This window comes from Drosophila virilis, unplaced genomic scaffold, assembly GCF_030788295.1.
Source record: "Drosophila virilis strain 15010-1051.87 unplaced genomic scaffold, Dvir_AGI_RSII-ME tig00001590, whole genome shotgun sequence".
Lineage (NCBI taxonomy): Eukaryota > Metazoa > Arthropoda > Insecta > Diptera > Drosophilidae > Drosophila > Drosophila virilis.
The window spans coordinates 163,470-189,988 of NW_027212847.1; the positions used below are offsets into that span (position 1 = coordinate 163,470).

Genomic DNA, 26,519 nt, shown 5'->3' on the forward strand with positions numbered 1-26,519 from the left:
TGGACAAATTTTATGGCTAATAGTCACCTAGATTGTACAATCCAGCAACTCCAGCAAATGGTCTCACGTTCGTTCCGAATGCAACCCCGCTGATTTGGCTAGCTGAGGTGTTCCATCATGCGACCTCGTGGCCAATGATCTGTGGTGGCATGGACCAGAATGGCTACAATCGGCCCAATCCCAATGGCAAATTCTTATTGATCAGTCCATGAAGCTAATGAAGAGCTACGCCTCGAAAATCTCACATAGTCAGTGCAGTCCATCGAGTCGCATCGATGCATCCTTGGCAGCGACACTTGGGCTTTCCGTCACTCGCATCGGTACAGAAGGTGTTTGTACTGCTTTCATCAGCGCTAAGGGGACTGAAGGCTCGAAAATATAAGCTATTTTCCAGACGAAGAATCAAATCCAGATTCTGACCGCTATAAAACCAATGGACGAGTCCATTAGAAAAAACTGGAGAATATCTTGGCGGATGCCGATTTCTTTATCCGCAAATAATCTGCCTGTGTCTGGCAACCAGCCAAGACGGTCTGCCGGTAGCACAGAACACTATCTTCGGTTTGGTTCATCTCCGAAAAAGATCCAGTGACTCCCGACATGAAACCTTAACCCTCTCCTTGCCAAGGACCTCTATTTGCAATAGGATTTGAAAGGGTGCGGAATGTTCATGCCGCAAAATATGCTGCATTTCCAGACGATCGCTACCCTGCAGTTATGTGGCTGCTACGAAACTTTTAAATAATGTAGCTTAAAAAATTGTCCAGTCGCCATTCTTGTAGTTTTTCAATTCTGTCGAAATAAAACAGTGCAGCTTATTAAACGTACAATAGTCTTTTATTTAACTTGATAATTTAGAGTTCATCCAACTCACTACAAAGTTGAAAAAGAAGGAACGAAAATTTTGACCGCGACCACTTTAAAAAGAATAAAACATCGAAGTTTCCTAAACAGATATACAAATATTTAGTAACAAATTATAATTTATTTAAAGCGTAGTTGTGTCTGTTTGTGCTTTGCATCATATTTCAATATATAAATAAAAATATATATATAAAAAATCTTTATTATTTTCCTCTCGTCATTTTTGCTTGTGCGGGCACATACACACAGACAGTAAATCGGTGAGAAGACAAATTAAAAAAGCACTGAGAGTAAGCCGAGGCACTTTCATGTAGTGAGAGCGAAAACGAAGGGCAGCGAGGCCGGTCTATCACACAAGTCATATGGAATTGAGTAAGCCAAAGAAGTTACCTGTAGTGTAACTGAATTAAATGAGCAGCTATGCCGTTCGATCACATAAGTCATATGTATTTCTTATGGGTAAAATTGGTATAGTGTATTTGAGCAAATGTATCTAACAGGCAGAATGAAGCATCTCCAACCCCATAAAGTACATACTTATATTCTTGATCAGCATCAACAGCCGAGTCGATCTAGCCAAAGACAATATAAACACATTTGAATACGACGCAAAATTTCTAGCCTGGCCTTTGAGGCTTCGTACGGCATGCCTGCCGACTGGTTGTTCGTTCTCCAAAGGCCAGACGAACGAATGCCGAAGTCGCAGCTTGCTGATGCTGACATGAGCTACGAAGTTAGTCGCCAGCCTGCTTTTAGCAAAGCTGGTCGATGCTGCTTTGCGTCGCTTCGTTCTCGAAGTACATTGAGCGAAAAAGTTTAGAACTTACGATCGACGCAAAGTGCTTGTGCCTTATCCATGAAATGCATGCTTTATTTAAATGATATATTACCCTAGATATTAACCAATAATTTTACAGGAAAGTTTAAGAACTTATATAATTTTTACACAAGGCGCTTCTTGCGCAATAACTATGTTAAGAAAATAGCACACATAGATTGATTTGACTTTTCTTTTTGGACAGTGTATGCTCGAGAAAAGTTCTTGTCTCAGCCAATAGCATGCGTGCACCTTTCGTTGCATGCGTGAATTATACATGCATAAGAACTATAAAGTATGTATGTATGTATGTGTTGTTATTCATTGCTCTGGCTTTAGCTGGCAAGAAATTAATTTTGTTAGTTTTCTAGCGCAGATCATGGCCTATCCCAAATTTGTGTTGATATATGAATGCATTTTGTGTACTGAGGTGCGTTTTGGACAAGTTCGAGTGATATCAAGATATGGACGATCTGGCCGCTGGCGTTGTGTGATGCAGAATCTTTGGGTCGAACGCGAAATTGTCGAACTTCTTAAGCCTATGAGGACTACTCCAACTCGATTCTAACGAAAGTCTGTGAAATACTGTGAATGCGATTTTTCGGTCAGATTTGAAAACTTATGTGTGGTGCAGTTTAAATAGTGTCTACGAGAAACACAATTTACGTGGAAGAACTTGAGTGTAAAGATAACCCAATGACTAAATGGCCTATCTTAACATATAAGATAACCCTAAAAATGTATTATGCAGTGTACTATTGCTTTTATGCCTAGAACATGTATTTTTTTAATAACATATCAGTTACATCTTGCACTACGAGGCAAGCAATGTAACTATGTTGTTTGCTTCTCGCATATTATAAAATAGTTCAATATTATTAACTGTTAACTATCTAGCGCTTCTTGTCGTTTCTGTTATCGCGCGCTTTTACCTTTTGCACTTTTGTCTTTAGCGGCTATAGCACCCATGCAATTCATTTTTGACTCGTGCGTTCGTTATTGTGGATTTCTTATAGATCGCCTCGCTAAAAATTTTACATTCGCATAATTTTAATACGCTCGCCATAAGCATATAAATAAATCAAGCTGTTGCATGAATTTATAAGAAAAAGCCTAAACTTCTCGCTATTCTAATAAAAAGGCTTGTAATCCCAATTTTTTGGTGACCACGTCGGATTTTTAACATTGTATTGTTGCATAAAATTATTTTCCTTTGCTGAATCGCTGACCCAGCCTACAAACAGCATGTCATTGAACTATATGAACTACAATCTAACCACAACCAAACGCCACTTGCCAACACTGATAAAATTGCATTGTCGGTCCTATTCAAAAATATTGAAAAAATGCACTTGAAGACACTCAAAGCAAACTGGTAGATCTAGACTTTGATGATGTCGGCAGTGAGTTACCCGAGGTTTTTGGTGAGCTTGCAGTAACTTTGGAGACTTCGATGCGTTTGAAATCGCTAAGCTCAGTTGAGTATTGCCGTCCAGGTCCAGATTTGTAAATGAGCCTATTGCTGCTGCGTAAATGACTAGTCGGCGTTGCCGACCTTACAGCCCATCAAATTGCCAACGTTGTCTGGAGCTTATACGTAGTGGGTAGATTTCTTTTCAATGTTCACAATTATAATTGAAAATCATCCCGAACTTACAAACATTGAAAAAATTCAGCATTTGCGGCTCTGCTTGATGGAATCTGCGCTGGATGCCATTCGATCATTGGAAATATCAGAGGCTAATTATTCAATTACATAACATTTATTACACAAACGATTTGATAACCGTAAATTAGTATTTCAGGCAAAAATTGTTGAGCTGATGGGGCTCAAGAAGGTAGAGAATGGCTCCGCTGCCATGCCCGCGCTCTCACCAGTTTGGGTAGCAAGGAGTAAATTGCTGGTTGCATCATTGTACTGGTGCTACTGCAAAAACTGGATCCTGTTACGCCGGCGAACTGGGAAGGGATCCTGAAGGATCCGGCCTTTGCAAATTCAATTCCGTCATGGGCAGAAATTTCCACATTTTTGTAGCAACGCTGCTGAACCCTAGAGAGTGTGTCACAACTGCATTTAATTACGTCCCGATTCGCTCAACAGCTTCAGTTGAAGAACAGTCCATCTTCAGCTGCAGTTGCTGGCCCGGGAAACGTTCCTTTCGTTACTGACGGATGCACTGTAACAATCTACAATCTCAAACGTCAGCTTTCTCGTAGCTTCCACTATAGCAGATCGCCAGCCAAGAATCGCCCTTAATACAACAAACTGTAATATGACCGGATATATTTATTTTGCTGCTTCTTGCTTTTACAAGCTGCAGAGAGTTGACCTATTAGTCGGAGCTGGTCTTTTCTACGAGCTAATGTGTGTCGGGCAAATAAAACTGGGATCGCCTCTTCTGCAGAAGAAACTCCTTGAATGGATAGCTGCAGCTGGCGGTTCCCAGCAAGGCGGTACCCCTATTTTGGTGGGGTATGATAGTATGATGCCCGAAGTGAGTCTGATGGCTGAAGGAAGTGTTGATGGCTGGGCCAGTCATACAACCGATGTTGTTTAAAATTTTAATGTGATTTCGTACGTTTTCTGTTGCCCTTTCTGGAGACACTGGCAAGATATATCGCTATGTCAGAGGTACTCTGTGTCTTGTGGCGAAATTCTACTGATTCTGAAAAAAGTGTCTTCAAGCTGGACACAGCTAAGTATGGCACGAAACCAGCCTCCTTTCTTGCAGTTCGAGCAATGCAGCAATTGGCAGTCGACGAGCAGCATTCATTACCAACTGGTGTCAAAATTTTTCGACGACATTTCTATGTAGATGACTTTATATCTGGCGGTGCCTCGGCCCAAGCGGCGATCGATTAAATCAATCAAAGGGCATCATCTCTAAAGGTTGCTTTGAAATCAGAAAATGGTTCTCGAGTCACTCTGCAGTAGTAAATGGAGTTTCTAACAAGGATAAGGACTCGTTCTTAAAACGTAGTGATGGAAGCGTCTTAGCCAAAACTTTGGGGCTTGCTTGGGATCCTTCAAATGATAAATAAATTAATTGGCGTGGGATGAGAGTCTTTAAACCTCTCTAAATACTGCCTGGCTGGAACTTTGCCAAACTTTCAATGCGTCTTGAAAAACCAAAACGCAAAAGAGTGCTGCTCATCAAAGATCCTGCAAATGGTAAAATATTAAGGCGCTTCTTTTTCTGCCATTCAGCGAGTCATTGCTTATATGTACAAGTTTATCCGACATACGAGACGCTCAAAAGGTTTACAGCTTACAGCATAGTAAACAAATGCATTCGAAGATTCCGGAGCAAGCCCCGCTCGATGAAGCACGTAATTCTTTTAGAAGAAGCGAATTGTTGAGATTCGCGTGTATAATATAACTGGAGTGGACTTCTGCGGACCATTCCATACAAGTCTGAAACTCGAAACAAAAATGCTACAGCAGCTTATTTATTTGCTTCGCCACGAAAGCCATTCATTCATTTGGAGTTCGTCAAGGATCTATCTACGTGTAAATTTCTCAATGCTACAAAGCGCTTTATATGCGCTCGTGGCAAGCCGCGTCAGATTTGGTTTGACAAAGCCTCCAACTATCGTCTGGATAGCTACATAAAATAAGTCTTTTGGTCTCGCTGGCGAGAAGAATATTTAAATCTTCTTCAACAGCGTTTGAAATGACAGACTCCCAGTCCTGGTGTAGCTCTTAATGACGAGAACCTACGTCTTTTGAAATGGCCGCTAGCTAGAGAACTTCAATTGGTTAAGGGAACTGATGGCATCACACTCGTTGAAGTTCTCAAGACTGCTAATGTATCATCATTCGAACATCAGCCTTCGCTGCGTTCAGTCGTGATTTTCTAATCCGTTATGCCGTTTCGCATTTTTGTTGAGTGCAATACTGCAATACAAATCTATTATGGTAGTGTGTCGTGTCTTATGATTCTCACTCAAAAATTGATGATATTAGTGCTAAGGTGCTAAATCTTGAAAAACTTTATGGCGTTCTAAAAGCAATAATAGAGCAGAATTGTCTTGTCAAAACAGTTCATAAACTTGCTCCTAAGCATATAATTAATAGAATGACTCATCAGCGCATTGTCGAAATTGATCAGCAATCTGTCTGCAAGGGACACCGACCTCGGTCATTTACCCGTCTATGCATCCGAAACGCATGCAAAGTTTGAGAGCGAATATTCCGTAACAATTCGAAAAAAGCAAAAGAGGAAACGGGCAAACAACAACAAACTTGTGGTTGCGAAGCGCCGAATTGCTCAGAGCTTAAAGTTAAGCATAGCTTAAAATACATACTTACATGTAGGTAGAAACTCAATCATAACGCATACAGAGGCGGTGTTGAGATATGTTGCTAAAAATCTGAAAGTAAATATTGATGCGCTTACATGTTTCAAGCTGGTTAAATTAAATGCTGATTTATCATCAATGCGATTTGTCAACTTTAAGCAGCGGGTTCCTGAACCTTTATTTACTAAAGTCTATAACACTTCGTTTAGATTTGTGCTAGGCCTTTATCTAGATTTGTGCACAGGCCTAATTCTGCGAACGATGATACTGCAATAAAATTGGAAGCATCCATTCGCCCACGCACCTCTTCGCCGATCGAGCCAATTTTTGCTAACATTTCGCCTATCACAAAAAACCCCCAGTGATTGACGCCAGTGGCGTTACTAATGCTTTTGTCGTAGCTGCTAATCTAGAATTGCTTTCTTGTGAATCCACCGTACGCTTTACACTGCTTCGTCATTTCAATAACTTATTTGTCTAATTTCGCTGCACTCGGCTCCCTTCGATAATTGCTGCGCCGAATGGACGATTAACCTGTTGCGTACTACAGGTACTCTTCACTCACGCTCTTTATCAGCGTGCCCTTATTTTCAAGTTGCCCTCTCTTCACCGGACTGCGTTTTGACATTCGGTAAGAGGCTCTACGATCATCTTATAAGGCCATTACCTCCCCTGCGTTAGCCCTCATAGCCATCACACCATTCAATCGTGTCTGCTTTAATGCTGTATATTGATAAATCTACTGCTAGTCTCAGGTTTTATTATCAGAACGTTTTTGGAGTGCGAACTAAATCTCAAATGCTTCACATGGCAATATCCCAATGTGATTTTGATGCCATATTACTAGTCTCTACTCGGATTTCTATGACGCTGACTTTTTGATACCAGAACATTACGTGTCTTTCGTGAAGACAGAGACGCTGTAAAATTACAGCGCTCGAGTGGGGGTGGTGTTATTTGTATATGTGTCTCATATATACCGCCTAATAGCCCTTTCGACCTATACAAATCGCATGTGGACAATATTCGCAGCATTCACCTAAGTCTGGACGCCAAATGTTCGCTATGTGTTATGTGAGCTGCCTGTTAGCTGCCTTAAAATGTTCATCACCCACATGAAATTGTTGTAATTGATGAATTATGAAGTAGGGCTTATCCCAAATGAATATAATTTTCAACCAATTGCATAAAGTATTAGTTCTAATTTTTCTGAATTTAGAAGTTAATTTTTAATTAAGTAAGTGTTTAAACCCTTTAACTAATAGTGACATGCCTCATGTTCCTATCTTATTGTTAGTCAATTTTTGTACATGCTTGCCTCTTACACAGTCATATAACATATATGACTATAATCTTACTTACTGCAACTTTAATATTATCAATAACTGTATTTCTACTCTCCATTTGCAAAGAATCTTATCGCATAGCAATTTAAATTACTTCTTTGATAACTTCATTTCAGCTCTTCATAATGTCTGCATGATCATGTCCCACGGAAAAGGCAGCGTTTACTTGGTTTGCTTTGGTACACAACGGGTCTAAAAACACTGAAAAACCTACACAAAAAAAAATTTTTTAAGGAATTCTGTAAATATAGCAGACCCTGTGATTGGGAAAGATATTCTCTACATAAGCGAGCTTTTCCATTTTTAAATAAATTTCTCTATAAGCAATATATACTCAATATTGAGGATGGGATTAAGACTTGCCCAAAAAAGTTCTGGTCGTTTGTAATTCGAAAAGAACAACCTCATCGATTCCGTCAACTATGACACTTGAGACGATATCAGCTAATTCGGATTCAGGTATAGGAGTTCTCATTGCCAGATGTTTACCTCGAACTTTCAACAATGTTATAATTGCGACGATGGCTCTTCCCTTAGCTCTAACATTTTAACTTTGGAAAATATTATATTTTCAAGTGAAGATTTCTATACAGCCGTTAGAAGCCTTAATAACTCTTCACAATCTGACTGTGATGGTATATCAGCACTTTTACTAGAATCGTGTAATACATCTCTCTATCAGCCTTTACAAATACTTTTCGCCGAATCCCTCACTGCAGGAGTATTTTTAAGAAAGCGAAAAAATGCTACAATCATGCCAATTTTTAAAGATGGTAGAAAATGCGATATTCGTAATTATAGGGGTATTGCAAAAGTAAGTATTTTCTCTAAATTTAGCGATTTTTTACCATTTTTGCATCCAGAGCTTTGAACGTCGTTGTGAGGTTGATGCAGTGTATACTGTCTTTTCTAAAGCCTTCGATTAGGTCAGTCACGTCGTTCTTGTAAAGAAACTGTCTAGGCTTGGATTTCAATCTTCTTTATTAAGCTGGTTAAAATCTAATCTGGCTGATCATTATTATAGCGTACGCATCAACTTTACTTTATCCGCACCTTATGTTGCATCTTCGGGGGTACTTCAGAGGAGTCGTCTTGGTCCGCTTCTATTTAACTTATTTATTATTGATATAGAGTTGCTTCCGTTCCTCCGTATATGTATTATTTGCCGATGACCTTAAGATTTTCAAATGCATTTCGTCTCAGCAAGATGTACTGGTTTTGCAGAAGGACCTACGCAACTTGTCTGAATGGTGTAGACATAACCAGTTAGCACTGAACTTGGCTAAATGCTATCACATCACATTAAGCAAATGTGCATTCTGTCTTCCTATTCCATCAATGGGCAAAAACTTACTCGTAAGTCAGAAGCTTTGGACTTAGGAGTAATTTTCGACTTTAAGTTCTCATTCATTCAGCATATAAACTCTATTATGCTTAAGGCGTATGCGATGTTTGGGTTCGTTAGGCGCATCTTTATCTTTATATATATATATCTTTATATTCGGCCTTTGTGCGGTCAAGTAATTATGCACACAAATAGGATTGAAAGGCTGCAAAAACAGTTATTAAAATTTAGTCTCCATTGCCTTAACTTTGCTGACCCCTTACCGCTACACAGAGCTAGGTTTCGATTACTACATTTGACATCTCTGGAAGATAAAGGAGTAATATCAGCGTTGCTTTTTCTAAGCAATTGAATTGAACGAATTATTGACTACCCTTCCCTTCTAGCACGCGTTAAATTTAATGTGCCGAGCAGATCTTTGCGATACTATTTGCCGTTTTCTGTGTGGTTATGCAAGTAATAAGCTAATCAACAGATCATTAAAGCTTTATAACAGTCTTACAAATGATATGCACTTCGATTTTTCTGCCAATAGTGCTCATATTAAGCATTAACTTAAATAATTCTTTTTTAAAACTAATTATTTTACACTTTCTTTGAGTTCATATTTTGTGTTTAGTTAGTTAATCATTTAGTTTAATATTTTTAAGTTAAGATAACCTGAAAGCTACCAGCATTGGTTTATAAATAAATGAATGAATGAATCATAAAGTGAGCAAATAATAAGCTGTGTCTGCTTTCCCTTAACGATCCTGTTGATGATCAAAGGGGGAACTATGTTCGGTTCAGCAGCTCAAAATTAAAGAAGTATTATGTTTGCATAACAATTCAGTTACGTCTTGCTCTGCGAGGCAAGCAATGTCACTATATTGTTTGTATGACGCATCTCGCATATCATAAAATAGCTCAATATTATTAGCTGTTAACTATCTAGCGCTTCTCGCTTTACATTTATCGTAGTTTCTACCTTTTGCACTTTTCTCTTAAGCGGCTAGCGCATCAATGCTAGCAACGCCGCAATTCATCCATGTCAAGTACGTTCGTTATATCGGATTCCTTATAGATCGCTTCGTTAAAAAGTTAACATATCGCATAATTTCAATACGCTCGCTATAAGCATATAAGTAAATCAAACTTTTGCATGAATTTATAAGAAAAAGCCGTATTTTTAAAACACCCTAAGCTTCTCGCTATTAAGTGCTATTAAAGGGCTTGTTAGTTCAACAGAATCGATCTTTATATAAAACCTTTTGTCCCGACTGACTGATTGTTGAGCAATTTACATCCCAACCCGTACAAGCTGGGAAGAAATGTTCACTGTAGTATTTTACTGTAGTTATTATTACACCCACCATTATTGAAGAATCGTGAATAGCGTTTGTATGTACATTTTTTGCTTACCAGCCTCTATCTAATTTTTAAAGATCTCTGTTCAAACTAATGTGTGGTTTTAAAAATTCCCTTTAAAACTGTGGTAAATTAACGGATTACGGTTGTAAAAAAGTTTTTAGTTTACTCTCCGTTCGCCCTCTATTGAAATGTACACAATTAAATAAAACACTTTGTTTGGTTTAGTTGATTTCAATATTTATTAATTTACTTTTCTGGGCACGTTAACTTGTTTCGCTCTCTAAGGTTCAGAGAAGAGTGAGTCTAAACTATAAAAGCATTCACCAAAACTGAAAATAACAAAAGCCTACTTGGTCATTGTACCTTTTGTATGAATGAGTGTTTGTGTGTATTTAAACACTCATTATTCCAACACCCTCAAAATTATTTGTAAAGTGTCTTGTTATATTTTATTTCGTATGATATTACCGTTATCGCCGTTTTCGGATTAAAGAAGGGTAACATAGGCAGAAAACTTTGATTAGATCTTATAGTTTAATATAAAGTGGACTTTAAACATATTTTCAAGTTGAAGTGAAGTTCAAGACCGTATAGGTAGAATTATTTAACTACGAAACTTGCATTGGCAAGGCCGGATAATACCCGCTAGTAAAAAACTTGTTCTGACACGGCTTAAAAATGTTTAACAAAACATCTGTTTGAGAACGGTTATAAAAAACATCAAAAAGAACAGAAAAATTATATTGATTAGCCGGCGGTTCTCTCGGGCAAAATTCTAATGGACATGACAATCTTGGTGTTTACAATTGAATTTCCAATGAATTGGAAATAAGTAGATTACATGTGGGTATGGTGAATGTAAGATCTCGCGGTGGCCATTAGAGTGGAATTGAAGTTGTTGAGAATTACACTAACATTTTCAATATTAGTTACATCTCCAGCATTATTTATTTGTCGCTATTAATTTTTCTATAAGCCTGTATATAAAATCAAAATAGGATTTTTGTATGGGTTTAATGATTACAGCGCGCGACAAAGTCACGTCAGGAAAAACTGGTAATATAAAGTACTATTATGTTATTGTTACGGGTCGAATTAAGTAATAGACTGTTTAGTATATAGTATATTCTGAAAGTACCGGCACATTGTATTTGGCTTGTTGCCGCCATTACTTAAATGTTAAGCTCATTATTGTCGTGAGTTCGAAGGCCGTAGGAGGAAAGATTGCAGCAAGATTCTGAGAGAATATATATATAAAAGTTCTAACCTATGTAATCCGTTCAGAATAAAACACTTGTACTAGTACGTTTTGCATTACGCTATCTCTATTAACATCGGAGTAACAAGGCGTAAACCTTTCATTGTATAAAATACAACTCCACCTTCGTTAGGCACGCGATAGTTATTGTATAATATATTACCCAAGATTTGGAGGAATTTTAAAATTTTAAATAAAAACAAGGGGCTCTAGTCGGGAGTTCCCGACTAACCAAATGCAGCTCGGGCTACGCGCTAATTTGCTTTAGCAGCAATAATCATATATTTTTAAAGAAATAGTTCCTTCGGTATGGTTCGAGATCGCAACAAACCACACTACTTGCCGGAGGCGGTGGCGAGTCAACAGTCACACCAATAATTGAGTCTCAATAAACGAGAAAGAAAGGCTATTATCGGCACGCCGAAGATCTTATACCCCTGCAGACCCAACCTTTTTATAATGCTTATAGTGCATTGGCCGTATCTAAGATAAGCAAAATGTTTTTTATACAACAACTTAATTTTCGACCGATCATTCCTATGGCAGATATATGATATAGTAGTCCGATGTAAATAAAATTTTGCAAAAATGAAGGGTGCATAGTGAAATCCTTAAATGCCGTGCTTAATCAAAATATCTAGAATGACATACATCTTAATTTACGACCGATCGTTCATATAGCAGCTATGTGATATAGTGTACCGATCATAATAGGATTTCGCATTTTTATGAGGAGCATAGTAAAATTAATAAGCGCCGATTTTGGTCAAGATATCTTGCTAAAAAAAAATATTTTTCATACAACTTAATTTTCGATCGATCGTTCCTATGGCAGCTACATGATATAGTGATCCGATCTAAATATTTTTTTGCATATATAAGATAAACAAAGTAAAACTAATAAATGTCGGGTTTGGTCAAGATATCGTGATAAACAACATTTCTTTTCATACAACTTAATTTTCGACCGATCGTTCCATGACAGATATATGATATAGAGGTCCGATCTTAATAGGATTTTGCATATACATATATGGGGAGTAAAACTTATAAATGCCGAGTATGGTTAGAAATCTTGACAAGCAAAATGTTTTTTATACATCAACTTAATTTTCGACCGATCGTTCCTATGGCAGCTTTGATATATTGGTCAGGTCCATTGGTTTGACATGTGTGCTGCGTGCAACAGAAAAAGGGACTTCTGCAAAGTTTCAGTAAGATAGCTTTAAAACTAAGAGACCAGTTCGCCTAGAAGCAGATAGACGGACATGACTATATCAACTCGGCTGTTGATGCTGATCAAGATACGTTATGGGTTCGGAGATGTCTCCTTCTATGGGTTACACATTTCACACCAAAAACCTTCTGCAAGGGTAAAAAGGAACTTAAAAAGCAGCACCGAAAATAATACAATCGCAATTACAATGCTGTTAATGGAATTCAATAAAGACGCGCATGAATATGACTGTATGTATATGTCGATAGTTCCTTCTGCCTGTTAAATACATTTGCTTAAATCATTATACCCTTTTACCCTTTTTCAATGGGTTCAGGGTATAACCAAAGACAATATAAACACTAAGATGAGTAATGTCCATACATTTGAATGCGACGCAAAATTTCTGGCCTGGCCTTTCATCTGGCCTTTGAGGCTTCGTACGGCATGCCTGCCGACTGGTTGTTCGTTCTCCAAAGACCAGACGAACGAATGCCGAAGTCGTGGCTTGCTGATGCTGACATGAGCTACGAAGTTAGTCGCCAGCCTGCCTTCAGCAAAGCTGAGCGAAAAGGTTTAGAACTTACGATCGACGCAAAGTGCTTGTGCTTTATCCATGAAATGCATGCTTTATTTAAATTATATATTACCCTAGATATTAACCAATAATTTTACAGGAAAGTTTAAGAACTTATATAATTTTTACACAAGGCGCTTCTTGCGCAATAACTATGTTAAGAAAATAGCACACATAGATTGATTTCACTTTTCTTTTTGGACAGTGTATGCTTGAGAAAAGTTCTTGTCTCAGCCAATAGCATGCGTGCACCTTTCGTTGTATGCGTGAATTATACATGCATAAGAACTTTAAAGTATGTATGTATGTGTTGTTATTCACTGCTTTGGCTTTAGCTGGCAAGAAATTAATTTTGTTAGTTTTCTAGCGCAGATCATGAGCTATCCCAAATTTGTGTTGAAATATGAATGCATTTTGTGTACTGAGGTTGGCTCCGCAGAAAATACCCGAAGGTCATATTTAGTAATGACCCCATTTTAATTATAATGGTCTCCTCGCGGTGTTCCCTGCGTAATTTGTTCTTTATAATTCGAACAACAAAAATAATAAAATAAAAAAAAAATAATGTAATGTATCTTTGAAAAAATAATAATTTAATTAATAATTTCAAATATAAACAAGTACTCTTACTTGTTCTAGTCGGAAGCTCCCGATTATACCCTGAACCCTCTTCTTCCAACATCAAATGCATATATATATTCTATTTTAGAAGCTATATGTCAAGTTTGGTGACTCTAGCTCTTATTATTTACCAAAATTGCCCAAAAAACAAGATATCGATATCGATTTTTATCGATTGCTTGGAAACGGAGTAAGTTATCGATTATCGGAAACAAACTCGATCTGCGCGGGAACTAGGAGCATCTAAATCTATAATTTTAAGTCTCCAGCTCTTATAGGTTCTGAGATCCTTGCGTTCATACATACGGACGGACGGACGGACAGACAGACGGACATGGCTAGATTGACTCGGCTATTATTGCTGATCAAGAAAATATATACTTTATGGGGTCGGAGATACTTCCTGTTGCCTGTTACATACATTTGGATTTTGCACAAATACAATATACCCTTATACCCATTTTTAATGGGTTCAGGGTATAAAAATTACATAAATATTTGCATCGACTTAAAAATACAAGTTTTTTTGTACGGAGTACACAAAATGCATTCATATATCAACAGAAATTTTGGGTAGGTCGTGATCTGCTCTAAAAAACTAAGAAAATTGTTTCTTTGCCAGCCAGAGACTTTGTCAGAGCAGTGGATAACAACACATCCAAATATGCTGTTATGTATGTATATTCACACGCATACAAATATAATTGCTTGCACGGCCCTCATAGAGCCGAAGCTGAAAGCAAATTCTATTTTTAGCTTTTTCGTTCTCTCGGCTGTGAGAGCGCAATGCTATTGATTTCGTTTTCGTTCTAAATTTTCAAAAAATCAAGCTGCATAGTAGCATTTTGTTGTATGGCGTTACTCATCTTAGTGTTTATATTGTCTTTGGTATAACAATAATAAATCGAATCGAATCGTCAATTGCTTACTGTATGAATACATGAGTATGTATCTGTATGTGTCCGCATAAATATAAAAAAATCGTGTGCAAATTTTTTCAAGATCTGCCCTGTAGTTTTGATGGCGTCTGATGGATCACCATTCGTTAGGTAATTGGTCAACGGAAAGTCATGCGAAGACCCCCAGATGAAAAAGATAACTACTAACAATGCATTACTAGTCGTTAGGAAATTCGCTAGCGTATGACCATGCTACGAATGCAGAACAAAGCGGTTCTATGATTCGTCCAAAAATTTACCAATTTTGCAGTACAAAACTGTACAGGCAACAAGGTCATTGAGTTTTCATTTTACAGTCCATATCAAAGGCTGTATGCTGCCATATCGATATCCAGAAGACCAGCTTTAAAAATCATTGCAGCTTCTAATTTTACGGTTATTAGTTTATAATTTAATGCCTAGTAAGGTATTTTTTAAAATAAAATTATAATTTGTTGTGGATAAGTATGAGTGTTCTTTACACTGACGAAAGAGAAAACCCTTTTGCACCAGCTTCATCGCTAGCGCCTTTGCACCAGCATCGCTAAGTAAAAAGTGCTGGCAAAAGAGCAAACCATTTTATATCAGATTAATTGCTTACATCTTTGCTCAACCACAATCGCTAAGTTAATTGGACTGGAAATCAACCCTCTTGCACCAGGCAAATCGCTAGGTCTACGTTAAACAGCGTCGTACCGCTCGGTTAGCGGCAATGACATCCCCATGTTAAATTCGTTAGTCTAACGAATTGGCCACGGTTTGGGACCAGTATCCTAAAGAGGCATCAAACTCGTTAACGATACACCGGTGGATCCGAACCACAGGGTGTGTTCCTAAAGAGATCTTAATGAAATATTCTAACATATACATGTAAATTCGCAAATGCGACTGTAGTTAAAGTTGCTTGACTTGTATATACTATGCGAAAAGCAAAATTTGGTGACTCTAAATCCATTAACCGAGATAAGCGCTATTTTTATATCGTTTTTTATCGACTACATGAAATGCGGAAACTTAACAATATGATCTGTGCCAGCAATAGGCGGACCAACGTTTCAAGTTTCAATGCTATATCTTTACAATTACCTGTTAATATACACTATTTCCACTTATGATTTATCTGCGACAGCAATAGTGGTGGAGAAAGGAAACAAGAAATGTTCCGTTTGCTATTTTGACAAATGAAAGTCAAACACTGAAAAGTACCAACTTGCAGCACAAGTTTTCCAAAAAACTTTTTTCATTTCGCGGGAATCTTGAGAAATATGATGGAAAGAGTATTACAAACAAAGATGATATTTTATTTTAATGATAGCGCTTTACTTCATGGGTAAAAGTTTATTTTAGATTTACGTATAAAATGTAGCATTCTGAAAATCTTACTCTAAAATAGCCAAATCAATTTTAAAGCCATTAAAATACGGATGCTCCAATATATCCTTGGCTGAAATTCTATGTACTGGGTCATAAATAAGCATTCTTTGAATAAGGTCGACACCGTTTGCATCAAGATTTTTCAGCTGGTTGGTTAACTGATTTGTCGACCAACAAGGAAATGTATTTTTGTAATCGGGAAGTGAAGTTACGCCCGGCCAAATGTCTTCTGTGGGTGTTTTGAGTATTCTACAAATAAAATTAAAAGGTGTTTTAATATTGTTCACTTTAGAAACTTATAATTCATAAATGTTGTCAAAAAACTAAATAAACAACTTCTACACAAAACTTTTCCGCGCATTTACCACTGTTGCGGATGTTTGAATCGATTATTGAATCGTTAAAACACTTATTCAATAATTTTTTTGGTATAAATTTAAATATAATTTTAAAGCAATTCGAGCAAATTTAAAACACCCACTTCCACCAAGAAAGGATGAATTTTCCAAAAAGTGCGTAAAACCACTCAAATGAATTTGAGCAAAGATCGAAAACGAGTACGAGGCCGTTCCGATGGATAACAAAAAAGTTTCAAACCAACGTTTTTCGCTAAATAACCACTGTTGTGGGTGTAAATTCCCAAATCGCTGAAACACGTATTCATTAAGTTCTTATGTAGAGCTCTGAAAATGAGTTTCAGGTTAATCGGACAAAACATTAAACTATAACAAAAATAATCTTAGAATCGCATTTCTACAGAGGATGCTTTTATTTTGTGAAAAATGTGAAACATGTCTCAAAAGATTTTTTATATAGATATAGATCATCAACCAAATTCTTGACCCCCATTTCGACCAAGGATTAATACATTTTTGAAAAATTGTGAAACACCCTTCAAATGAATTTGAACAAAAAACTTTGAAATTTAGTTTGCTGCCGATCGGACGGTAAACAAAAAAGTTTCATACAGACGTTTTTCGTGATTTTTCCTTACTTGCGGGCGGAATTTCCTGAAACCCCGTCTTAACGTGCACCTTCATGACATAAGGTAACAACAGAGAAAATTTCAGGTTACTAGTTATTACGGTATGGGCTGGGCGTTAATCACCAATCAGTGGAGTTTCGAGTGTAAAATCATTTGCGAAGTTCTTTAAAAAATGTAATTCACACTTTTATAGAATGCAGAACGCTTCAATGGGAAATGCAAGTCAAATGTTGTAAGGACGATGTTTTAAGATGTGCTCGATTGACTTCAAACTTATTTTCAAGGCTCTACATAAAAACTTAATTAATATTTCATCGATTTTGGAAGTTCCCATTAAAACTGAAGACAATTGGGGGGCATTTTTAAATTTTTTATTTACCATTGGATTATAGATTTAATTTGAGGTCATGGACTTAATTAGAGAAATATTATTATCATAAGAAGGTGAAAGCCGCTTATTTCAACATTTGGTTCTTTATTCGATGGACCTTAAGCCTATTTTGAACTAGAAGTTTAGATTAATATGGTACGGGTAGATTTTAATTCTCCACGAGCGGGAACTGCGTGTAGAGTAATATGTTAAATTTTTACCACCTGCTGGTTTAGTTATATACTTATACTTTCAAAAAATTATTAATGCTTTTATATCAATGCCAAGTTATTGAAAGAAACTATTATTTATATAGATATCTGGTACCTAGTATCACTAGGTTCCTATGAACATCGAACGAAAATGTATGCTGTTGTGGAGGGTATTATAACCTCCAACCTCATAAAGTGTATATATTATAACAAAGCATAAACTGCCGAGTTGAAATATCCGTCTATCTGTTTTTATCCGAGCTAATGCCTGTTTTCATTTTTGGTTCTTAATCTTAATGGACTTTAAACTTTCTTAAATCATGTAAAATATAACAAGACGCTGACTTCAAGATTGTATGTGCAAATTAAAGTGCTCGCTGGTTATAATCTGTGGTAAAAGAACTGATTGCGTTGAAACTGAGATCTGGAAAAAAGACACGAGCTTGTGACTTCAACTCACAGGCTTAGTACAGCCGTAGCACAATTGCGGATAGACAACTAGGTTTTCTATTTGTCAGTGGCAAGGTTAAAGAATTTTGAGTATAAGCATGTAAGCGAAACTACATCTTCAATACATATTTTTACAAAGAAAAAGTTTCAATCAACTAAAACAAGATCATTACAAGAATTTTTGCACACATCGTTATTATATATTAAATATTTTAAAAAAATTTCACTTACCTGAACATTCGGAATAATTGATCAATTTCCGAATCACCTTGAAATAATGGTTTCCGTGTAGCCATTTCTGCAAAAATGCACCCAATGGACCAGATGTCAACTGGGCAAGAGTATCTTGGAGAGCCCAATAATACTTCTGGAGCCCGATACCACAGAGTAACTATTTCATGAGTATAAATGCGTACTGGTATACCAAAAGACCTGCCGAGTCCAAAATCTGCAACTTTAATAATACCATTTTTATCAATAAGAAGATTTTGCGGTTTTAAATCACGGTGAAGGACCCGGCGTCGATGACAAAATAAAATAGCATTTGTTATTTGATACAAGTAGCTCCTAACTAGTTGGCTATCCAGATGCTTTTCCGGTGGTAAGGAATCCATATACTTTTTAAGGTCCATAGATAAAAATTCAAATATTAGGTATATACGGTTTTCCTCCATTAACACATCTTCTAAGCATACAATATTTGGATGCTTTAATTCTTTCAATAATGAAATTTCTCTATAAGAAAATGTGGAGGTCCTTGTATTTAGTCGAAAATAATTCGAGCGATCTATAAACATTTATTTACGTACCTTATCGCAGTAGATGGCACACCCTCGTCATCAGACTCCAATCGAATTTTTTTCATGGCGACAATTTGACCAGTTAAACGGTTGCGGCCCTTATAAACAACGCCATAAGTACCTTCTCCAATCTTTTCAATTTTTTCGAAGTCTTCCATTTTACTCCCGGGTAGTTTCAGAAAAAATGCCGGTTTTTTTTTTAAGGTTGCCACAGTTTTTAGAATACCACGGTAGCTTATTAAATATATTTATGAAAATTTCAATCGATATATTTATAAGCACCGATATTGAAACACTGAAAATAAACATACACTATTACCACTAACCATACAATGTATAGACATACCAAATGGGAATTTTAATCGAAACAAGAAAAATCGAAACGAGGCGACCCCAATGGTACCTGCGACCATTTTAGTGTGCCCAGACAGAGTAAGACTGCTGAGGGTGGCAGCCGAACGCCGGCCTCAAAAGCCGAACGTTCAGTATGAAGCCGCATCTCGCTAAGCGCACAACGTCACGGCTGATGCGTTTTCTTAATATATGTATGTATGCCATTTTTAAATCCTTACAGCCCAAAAACATATATGTGTATGCATGTGCCTCGCTCTCACTCACTTGCATCGCGCACTTGCATCCCTTTCTCTCTGCATAGCTTCCCACAAAACCCTGAGATCTAAAAACATTCATACTTTTGTGTTGTGTGGATGTGTGCACAAGTAGATCGCGGCGTTTGTCGCGAGCCAGAGGGTATTTCTTCAATTGTGTGCCTTTTGTGCCTGTGGTAGCAATAGGCCTTCACATATAAATGCTCTATCATGTATTTCTTCGTCCAGTCAGGCATGATGAAAAGAATTTGATCAAATTTTGTTTAATACACAATTAATTGACCTAAATAAAATATTTATGTTTATTTTCTGTTTACTGTAGGGACCTATTTTGCTTAAAATACAAAAATATCTAAGTCGTATTTCTGCACGGGTGATTCATCGTCGGCTTGTCAAAGAATTTAAGAAAAGACCAAAAATTGACGCACACTCTTTCAAGTAAGCAGTTGTGTGAAATTATTAAAGGGCATTTGTGAATTTCGAACTCTACACACACACATATACACACGCACACGAATGTGTGCGCATGAGCTGATCAACGATTTGTCGTGAGGCAGAGATATTTTTATCAATGGGTGCGTGTGGATGTGTGCACAAGTAGATCGCGGCGTTTGTCGCGAGCCAGAGGGTATTTCTTCAATTGTGTGCCTTTTGTGCCTGTGGTAGCAATAGGCCTTCACATATAAATGCTCTATCATGTATTTCTTCGTCCAGTCAGGCATGATGAAAAGAATTTGATCAAATTTTGTTTAATACACAATTAATTGACCTAAATAAAATATTTATGTTTATTTTCTGTTTACTGTAGGGACCTATTTTGCTTAAAATACAAAAATATCTAAGTCGTATTTCTGCACGGGTGATTCATCGTCGGCTTGTCAAAGAATTTAAGAAAAGACCAAAAATTGACGCACACTCTTTCAAGTAAGCAGTTGTGTGAAATTATTAAAGGGCATTTGTGAATTTCGAACTCTACACACACACATATACACACGCACACGAATGTGTGCGCATGAGCTGATCAACGATTTGTCGTGAGGCAGAGATATTTTTATCAATGGGTGCGTGTGGATGTGTGCACAAGTAGATCGCGGCGTTTGTCGCGAGCCAGAGGGTATTTCTTCAATTGTGTGCCTTTTGTGCCTGTGGTAGCAATAGACCTTCACATATAAATGCTCTATCATGTATTTCTTCGTCCAGTCAGGCATGATGAAAAGAATTTGATCAAATTTTGTTTAATACACAATTAATTGACCTAAATAAAATATTTATGTTTATTTTCTGGTTACTGTAGGGACCTATTTTGCTTAAAATACAAAAATATCTAAGTCGTATTTCTGCACGGGTGATTCATCGTCGGCTTGTCAAAGAATTTAAGAAAAGACCAAAAATTGACGCACACTCTTTCAAGTAAGCAGTTGTGTGAAATTATTAAAGGGTATTTGTAAATTTTGAACTCTACACACACACATATACACACGCACACGAGTGTGTGCGCATGAGCTGATCAACGATTTGTCGTGAGGCAGAGATATTTTTATCAATGGGTGCGTAAATTTGGGCGACTGTCACGGTCTTTGTTTTTTTGGCATGCCTGCGGTGGGCTTGCAGCCGCAAAATCACAAATGTATAAAAAGGCAATGAAAATAGTATGCATCCTGACGCATGCTATACATTTTGATCGTTAATTGCCTGTCATAAAACCCTTTAACCTAAGATTATAATAATGCCAATAAAAGATTACTTGCATTTGTTCTATATCAAAGTGCAAACGAGCGACAAGTGCGATTCACCTGTTTCATTCAAGCCCACCGCAGGCAGGCCAAAAAACAAAGACCGTGCCATATAATATAATAAAATAATTTTACGCAAACGCGGCAGATATTATTAACAGCTTGGCGGCTATAGGACTGAAGTGAATTAACTATTTGGAGCATAATCCGTAGATTTTCGGACGACCTTACGGTAGAAAACGCACCGGATTCCCACGAAAGGTTATGGGACATCTTTGCGCCAAAGTAATACGTAAGATCAAGAAAAACCCAAAAATCTTATCATCCCAAATAGTATCAGAGATAAACTGTTATAGGAATTCGCTCCAAAACTTTGGAGAGGGTACTACACAAGGCTGGGCACAATGCGAGAATCGCAAGACGCAAACCCCTCATTTCGAGTATTAACAAGAACGATGTCCTATTCTCCGACGAAAGCCAGGTTAAAATTTTTCGCTCAGACGACCGATATAAAGTATGGAGAAAACCCAATACGGCACTCAATAAAGTGATATGATATTAAATTGTCAATACTTTTGTCCGTGACTGTACGTTTGTGCGCAGTGCATACCGTTCACAATGAATAACATTGAATTTAAATTTAATAGAAACCTGAGTTCTTCAATGCTCAACGGTTGAAAAAATACGCGACCTTTAGTTTCTGTTCCTCGTCCAGTCAATCAGCAAAGCCGAAAATTGTTTGTGATTTATCCAGCGATAGCCCTGGAAGTTTATGGATCCGCACACGACAAAGACGCTTTTTATATATCTCTTGGCTGTGCTTCATATGTCTGCTGGTCATAATATTCCATTTACCAAGAACTCATTGAATCTGTAGGAAAACAATTCCTGTTGTTTGCTCGGGACCATTGTAGGCGACGACCATCATACTCTAGTAGACTTTCGATGACAAATCGTCCTTTTTGAACTATTCATGCCGTAATTCGATTCAAGATGCACCCAAAACCAAACCAAAAATTAAAAATATATCATCGATATGGTCAACTATATGAATATCAGTTTAGTTTGGCCTTCACAAAAGCAATAAAGCCGATTGTTTTTCATAGAATCACAGCTTATTTACGGTAAAATTATATACATTAAAAATCTAGTTGTTGTTTGAAAAACGTCGTTGTCTTAAAGATATTTTAACACAACTTAAATATACGACTTCTAACATGCACCTTACAGTTACAACAACAGACTATTTTATCATGTAGCTCTATATAAAGATATTGAGATATCTTAACCAAAGCTAGCAATTATAAGATTCACAACCCTGCAAAACTTTAACCACATATCTTCATGGCAGCCATGTTCGGTACGTATCGCTTATTTATTCTTCATATTTTTCTTTTAGTTCTTTCATCATTTAAAAATTCTTTGTTACAAATTTTATTGATGAAATGATCCAGACCCTTCGAAAATTTGTCTTTTAGATGGCCCATTGTTATGGCGAAATGGAAAGCTACCCGAGTCTGACTACCGTGCTCTCTGGTAAAGTAAGTAAAGGCGACGGAGGTTGATTCAGGCCCATTAGGTGGCATACAAGGCGGAGATATTGCTAAGGAGCTCGTCTAAGGCTGTCCTGGATCCTCAATCAGGATCCTATTTGGAAAATAAGGTGAATCTATATTGACCCTTTTTGTTGGCATTTCATCTATTTTGTTATTTATTTTTGAGACTTAGCTGTTCATGTTGTTCTAGGGATAGGATCGGTCCTTAGAAACGTGAGCCAGCCCGCGCGGACCAAAGGGAAATTAGCACGTCCGCAGTAGCGCCAGACCTGTCATACTGCATGCCCCAATAGTGCCCACAAGTGCGACAGAAGCCCAATAGCCTTCAGAATAGCGCTTCTTGTTTGCCGTTCGTCAGTCGAACTGACAAGCTGAGTTTTTGACGAATGCTTAAATGTTGTCCACTGTTGGCCTGTGGTAGGATTTGTCCGGTATCGCCGAAACCACAAATGCAAGGCGCGCATAGGAAGGTGCTTCCACCCCCAAGAGCAAGGTTCGTCAGGAGTCTTTAGACTAGGAATTGGCACAGTACCAACAACCGAAATTTCCGGGTAAAGGACCGAAGAACGGGTGACTTCACGCGCAAACAGTGGGACAGTGGGTTTGATGGCAAGTACGCCATGAATCCTGTGAAGGACTTCGGTTTCCGAATAGATGTGCTTACATATCAGGATCGTGGTTGTTACCTATGTTGGGCGTTTCCAATTGGCCGGCTAAGTGGACCAATTTAGAAACTGCGCGCGCTGATGAATTGTAACGGTCGTGTTCACGTCGTGGTGATATTGCATTTGCCTTTATCGGCAACGTCAATATTCCATTATGTCTTAGTTGTGTTCGATATTATCGGATTATTTATTGTGGCAACGCCAGTCTTACGATCCACTGTCCCGAGAGTGAAAATTTAAGAGCGGATCGGATGCCCTTGGTAATGACCTTGGCCTTCATCTGGGGCGTTGACCAAAACATGCAGCTGTGTATATGGGCATGGTATGCGTGTGCCGAAATTTTGGCACCGATGATGTGGCTGCCTAAATGTGATAAGAGGAGTTCGACATTGTCAGCGGTCAACAGAGGGCGTGCCGTCGTCTAGACCAAAATTAAAACACTGTCTTACATTCAAAAATTCAAAGTAGAGCTAACAGAAAAATACCATCTTGGTTAATAGATATAAAATAACAGGCATGCAATAAATTTTAATATATAAAACTGCCTTTAATGCCTTGTTGTACGGTAAATTGTATATTTAGCTACATTGCGTATATCACAAAGCATCAATGTATAAAAAAGTATTAAGGCCAGTTTTAAAAATTCAAGCACACAACGCACGGTGTTAGACTCAAGAGTCTCGCTAAATACTCAAAAATAAGATCGTATGTGAGCAGAAAACGATTTCGATATATTTTTAACGCAAAATACTCGCACATGACCGTTGCAGAGAGATCCTTGCGAATAAAATGCGTGAACAGTAGAGAGAATGATGTGCTGTTTTTGTTGTTGTTTCCTACTCAGCCCGTAAAATATGTGTTTCTTAGGAGTTCAAAAATTCATTTGTTCTTATTTTTTAAGTAAACAGTGAGAATTCGATTTCTGTAGAGGTAAGTAATTAACAAGTGCTTATTAATAACTTGACTCTTCCCTTTCAGTATATTTTTGAATATTATATACGAGTTTGCGGAGAGGCGCACAAGGCGACGCTGCCAAGTGCGCCAAAGGCAACACTTGGGGATTTTAGCGCGTTTGAAGAATTTCTCAAGGAGGAGAAGCCCTTCCAAACTTGAAAAGGAAACTATAAATTAAATAATTTAACTCCACACTTATAAATCTTACGATACTTTCATTAGGAGCTCCTAGCGCCAAATAGTAACGAATGATTTTGCAAGACAAAGGATAAAAAGTGTGTTAGAGGCCTTCTAACCAAATTGGCAATACGTAGTAGGCATTACATTTATAAACTGTATATTTGCAAATAAATATTATTTTTTAATTATCTACAGATGCATTTAAACAGAAGCTTGCGATAAAAAACTGCGATTTCGATCGCGTTACTCGGGTTCGTGGTACGTGCCGATTACAGCAAGCGACAATTGATTTTTTATAATTTTAAGTAATGCAAGTGGCCAATGTGTTGCAAATGCACGAAACAACAAAATCAACTAACTCTACGCACATCATCGGGGCCTTCGCATAAGTAATGAATTCTATTGCAATAAATTAATCGTTATAGCGAAGAGCGCCAGCTTAATATAATTGTAATTTGAAGAGCGAAATTCATGTAATTGCGAAATTCAGAGCATGTGCTTTAAGATAATATTGAGATGCTGCTCTTATCAGTTGCGAGGTCGCTCCAGCTGTTTTGGCTTTTTAGCCAGACATTCTCCTCCGTTGGAAGGCATGGGCGCTCAACAGATTACCTGATGGACAACAGACACAGCTTGTTCGCAGCTCTCCTCGTTTTTCCTTTTCCACGATTAACTCCGTGATTCTCGCCCGTGGCCACCATAGGCGGCAGATTTTCATCCTTCACGAGGACTATGTCATTGACGCATAGGCCTGGTTTCGGAGTACGGCATTTGAGCAGTATTGAAACAGCGTTAAGTATTTTTCACAGTTATTTCGCGTTGCCAGCTATCCAGACGATTGCATTGAAGGTGCGTCACATCAGGCTCAACGAACGATGAGCTGGGACCACCAAACAAGAAATGAGCTGGAGTGAGCACATTTAGATCTGCTGAATCTTCTGAAAGAGCAAACAATGGCCTGGAGTTCATTATCGATACTATGTGGCACATTAGAGTGCGAAGCTCTTCGAAGGTGAGAGCACAAGAGCCAACAGCACGATACAAATGATGCTTCGCTGTCTTCACTGCTGCGAGGGGGTATAAATTTCCAGTAAATGGAGTCAGCCAAGCAAAACTTGTGTACTGAGTATGATTGCGACTGATGAATAGACGCTTTAGCTCCAGAACCTCGTTCTTGGCGCCGACAAAGTTTGCGTTATCCGACCATATGGCCTGCCTCGAGTCGATATAAGCCTCTTAAGGTCATTCAAAAATGAAGCCGTCGACAGATCCTTGACCAGCTCCAGGTGAACCACTTTAGTCGCGAAGCAGACGAAGACTGCCATATAACATTTGACTGGAGCTTTATTTCGTACGTCTGGCTTTATGGTTCACAATAGTCAACACCGGAGAATTCAAAGGCTCGACAAGCATTCAATTGTTCTTTGGAAAGATCAGCAATTATACGCTCTACAAATCGAGGCTTATCACGAAAGCATCTAACACATTTTCCAACAACCTTGGATACGGTCTTCCTTCCACCAATCGGGTCATACTGCAGCGAAGAGTTTTTGAAGCAACCATCAATTCTAAGAATGCCGGAATCATCCAAAAAAGGGTTTAGTGATGCGATACAACTGGACGGTTTAACAACTCTTCTTGATCGCAATGATTTCAACTCTTCTCACAGGTGTGCTCCTTGGACGAGCCTCAGTAAGAGTTGGGTCCCATGTTGCATATCACACACTGTTAGTCAAGGATGCCTGCTTCTGTGTATGAATTTATAAACATATCCGAATATAGGTTGACGTATTTACAAGTGGCAGCAATAAGGACATTTTTTCTGAGTTTAAGTTCTGTCTTTTCTGACAAGCAAGATGCAGGCCAATCCAATTTTTTTCCGACTAGGAATTATGGGCCGTTGAACCACAGTGTCGATTGATCTTATTTACTGGGCGTAGATCCTCTCTAGAGTATATCTTTCGGATTGAGTGATGTAGGGTCGTAGCGCCATTCCAT

At 37.9% G+C, this 26,519-nt stretch overlaps 1 protein-coding gene and 1 long non-coding RNA gene across 4 annotated transcripts; one reads left to right on the plus strand and one right to left on the minus strand.

The window, feature by feature from the left end:
* The first annotated feature begins 14,493 nt into the window (after positions 1–14,493).
* LOC116649974 (uncharacterized) lies at positions 14,494–24,665 on the plus strand. Of its 3 annotated transcripts, none has more exons than XR_004302948.2 (4): positions 14,502–14,640; positions 14,699–14,745; positions 22,645–22,829; positions 22,913–24,665. It is a non-coding gene; the product is annotated as an uncharacterized lncRNA (long non-coding RNA). The 3 variants fall into 3 exon arrangements; XR_004302950.2 differs by having other exon boundaries at positions 24,366–24,665; XR_004302947.2 differs by having other exon boundaries at positions 14,494–14,640; positions 22,645–24,665.
* On the minus strand, positions 15,933–19,026 carry Cdk1 (Cyclin-dependent kinase 1). The gene is made up of 3 exons (XM_002060060.4): positions 18,835–19,026; positions 18,257–18,760; positions 15,933–16,257 (listed from the first exon to the last, which is right to left on the minus strand). The coding sequence occupies exons 1-3, from the start codon at positions 18,981–18,983 to the stop codon at positions 16,014–16,016; spliced, it is 897 nt and encodes a 298-aa protein (XP_002060096.1). The 5' UTR covers positions 18,984–19,026; the 3' UTR covers positions 15,933–16,013.
* Positions 24,666–26,519: the final 1,854 nt, after the last annotated feature.

Excerpts from the sequence above, each read along its gene's own strand:
- Cdk1 (XM_002060060.4), bottom strand. The coding sequence starts at position 18,983 with ATGGAAGACTTCGAAAAAATTGAAAAGATTGGAGAAGGTACTTATGGC. Across the intron at positions 18,761-18,834 it reads GTGCCATCTACTGCGATAAG|AGAAATTTCATTATTGAAAG; the intron begins GTACGTAAATAA and ends ATTTTCTTATAG. Across the intron at positions 16,258-18,256 it reads CAATTATTCCGAATGTTCAG|AATACTCAAAACACCCACAG; the intron begins GTAAGTGAAATT and ends TTTTATTTGTAG.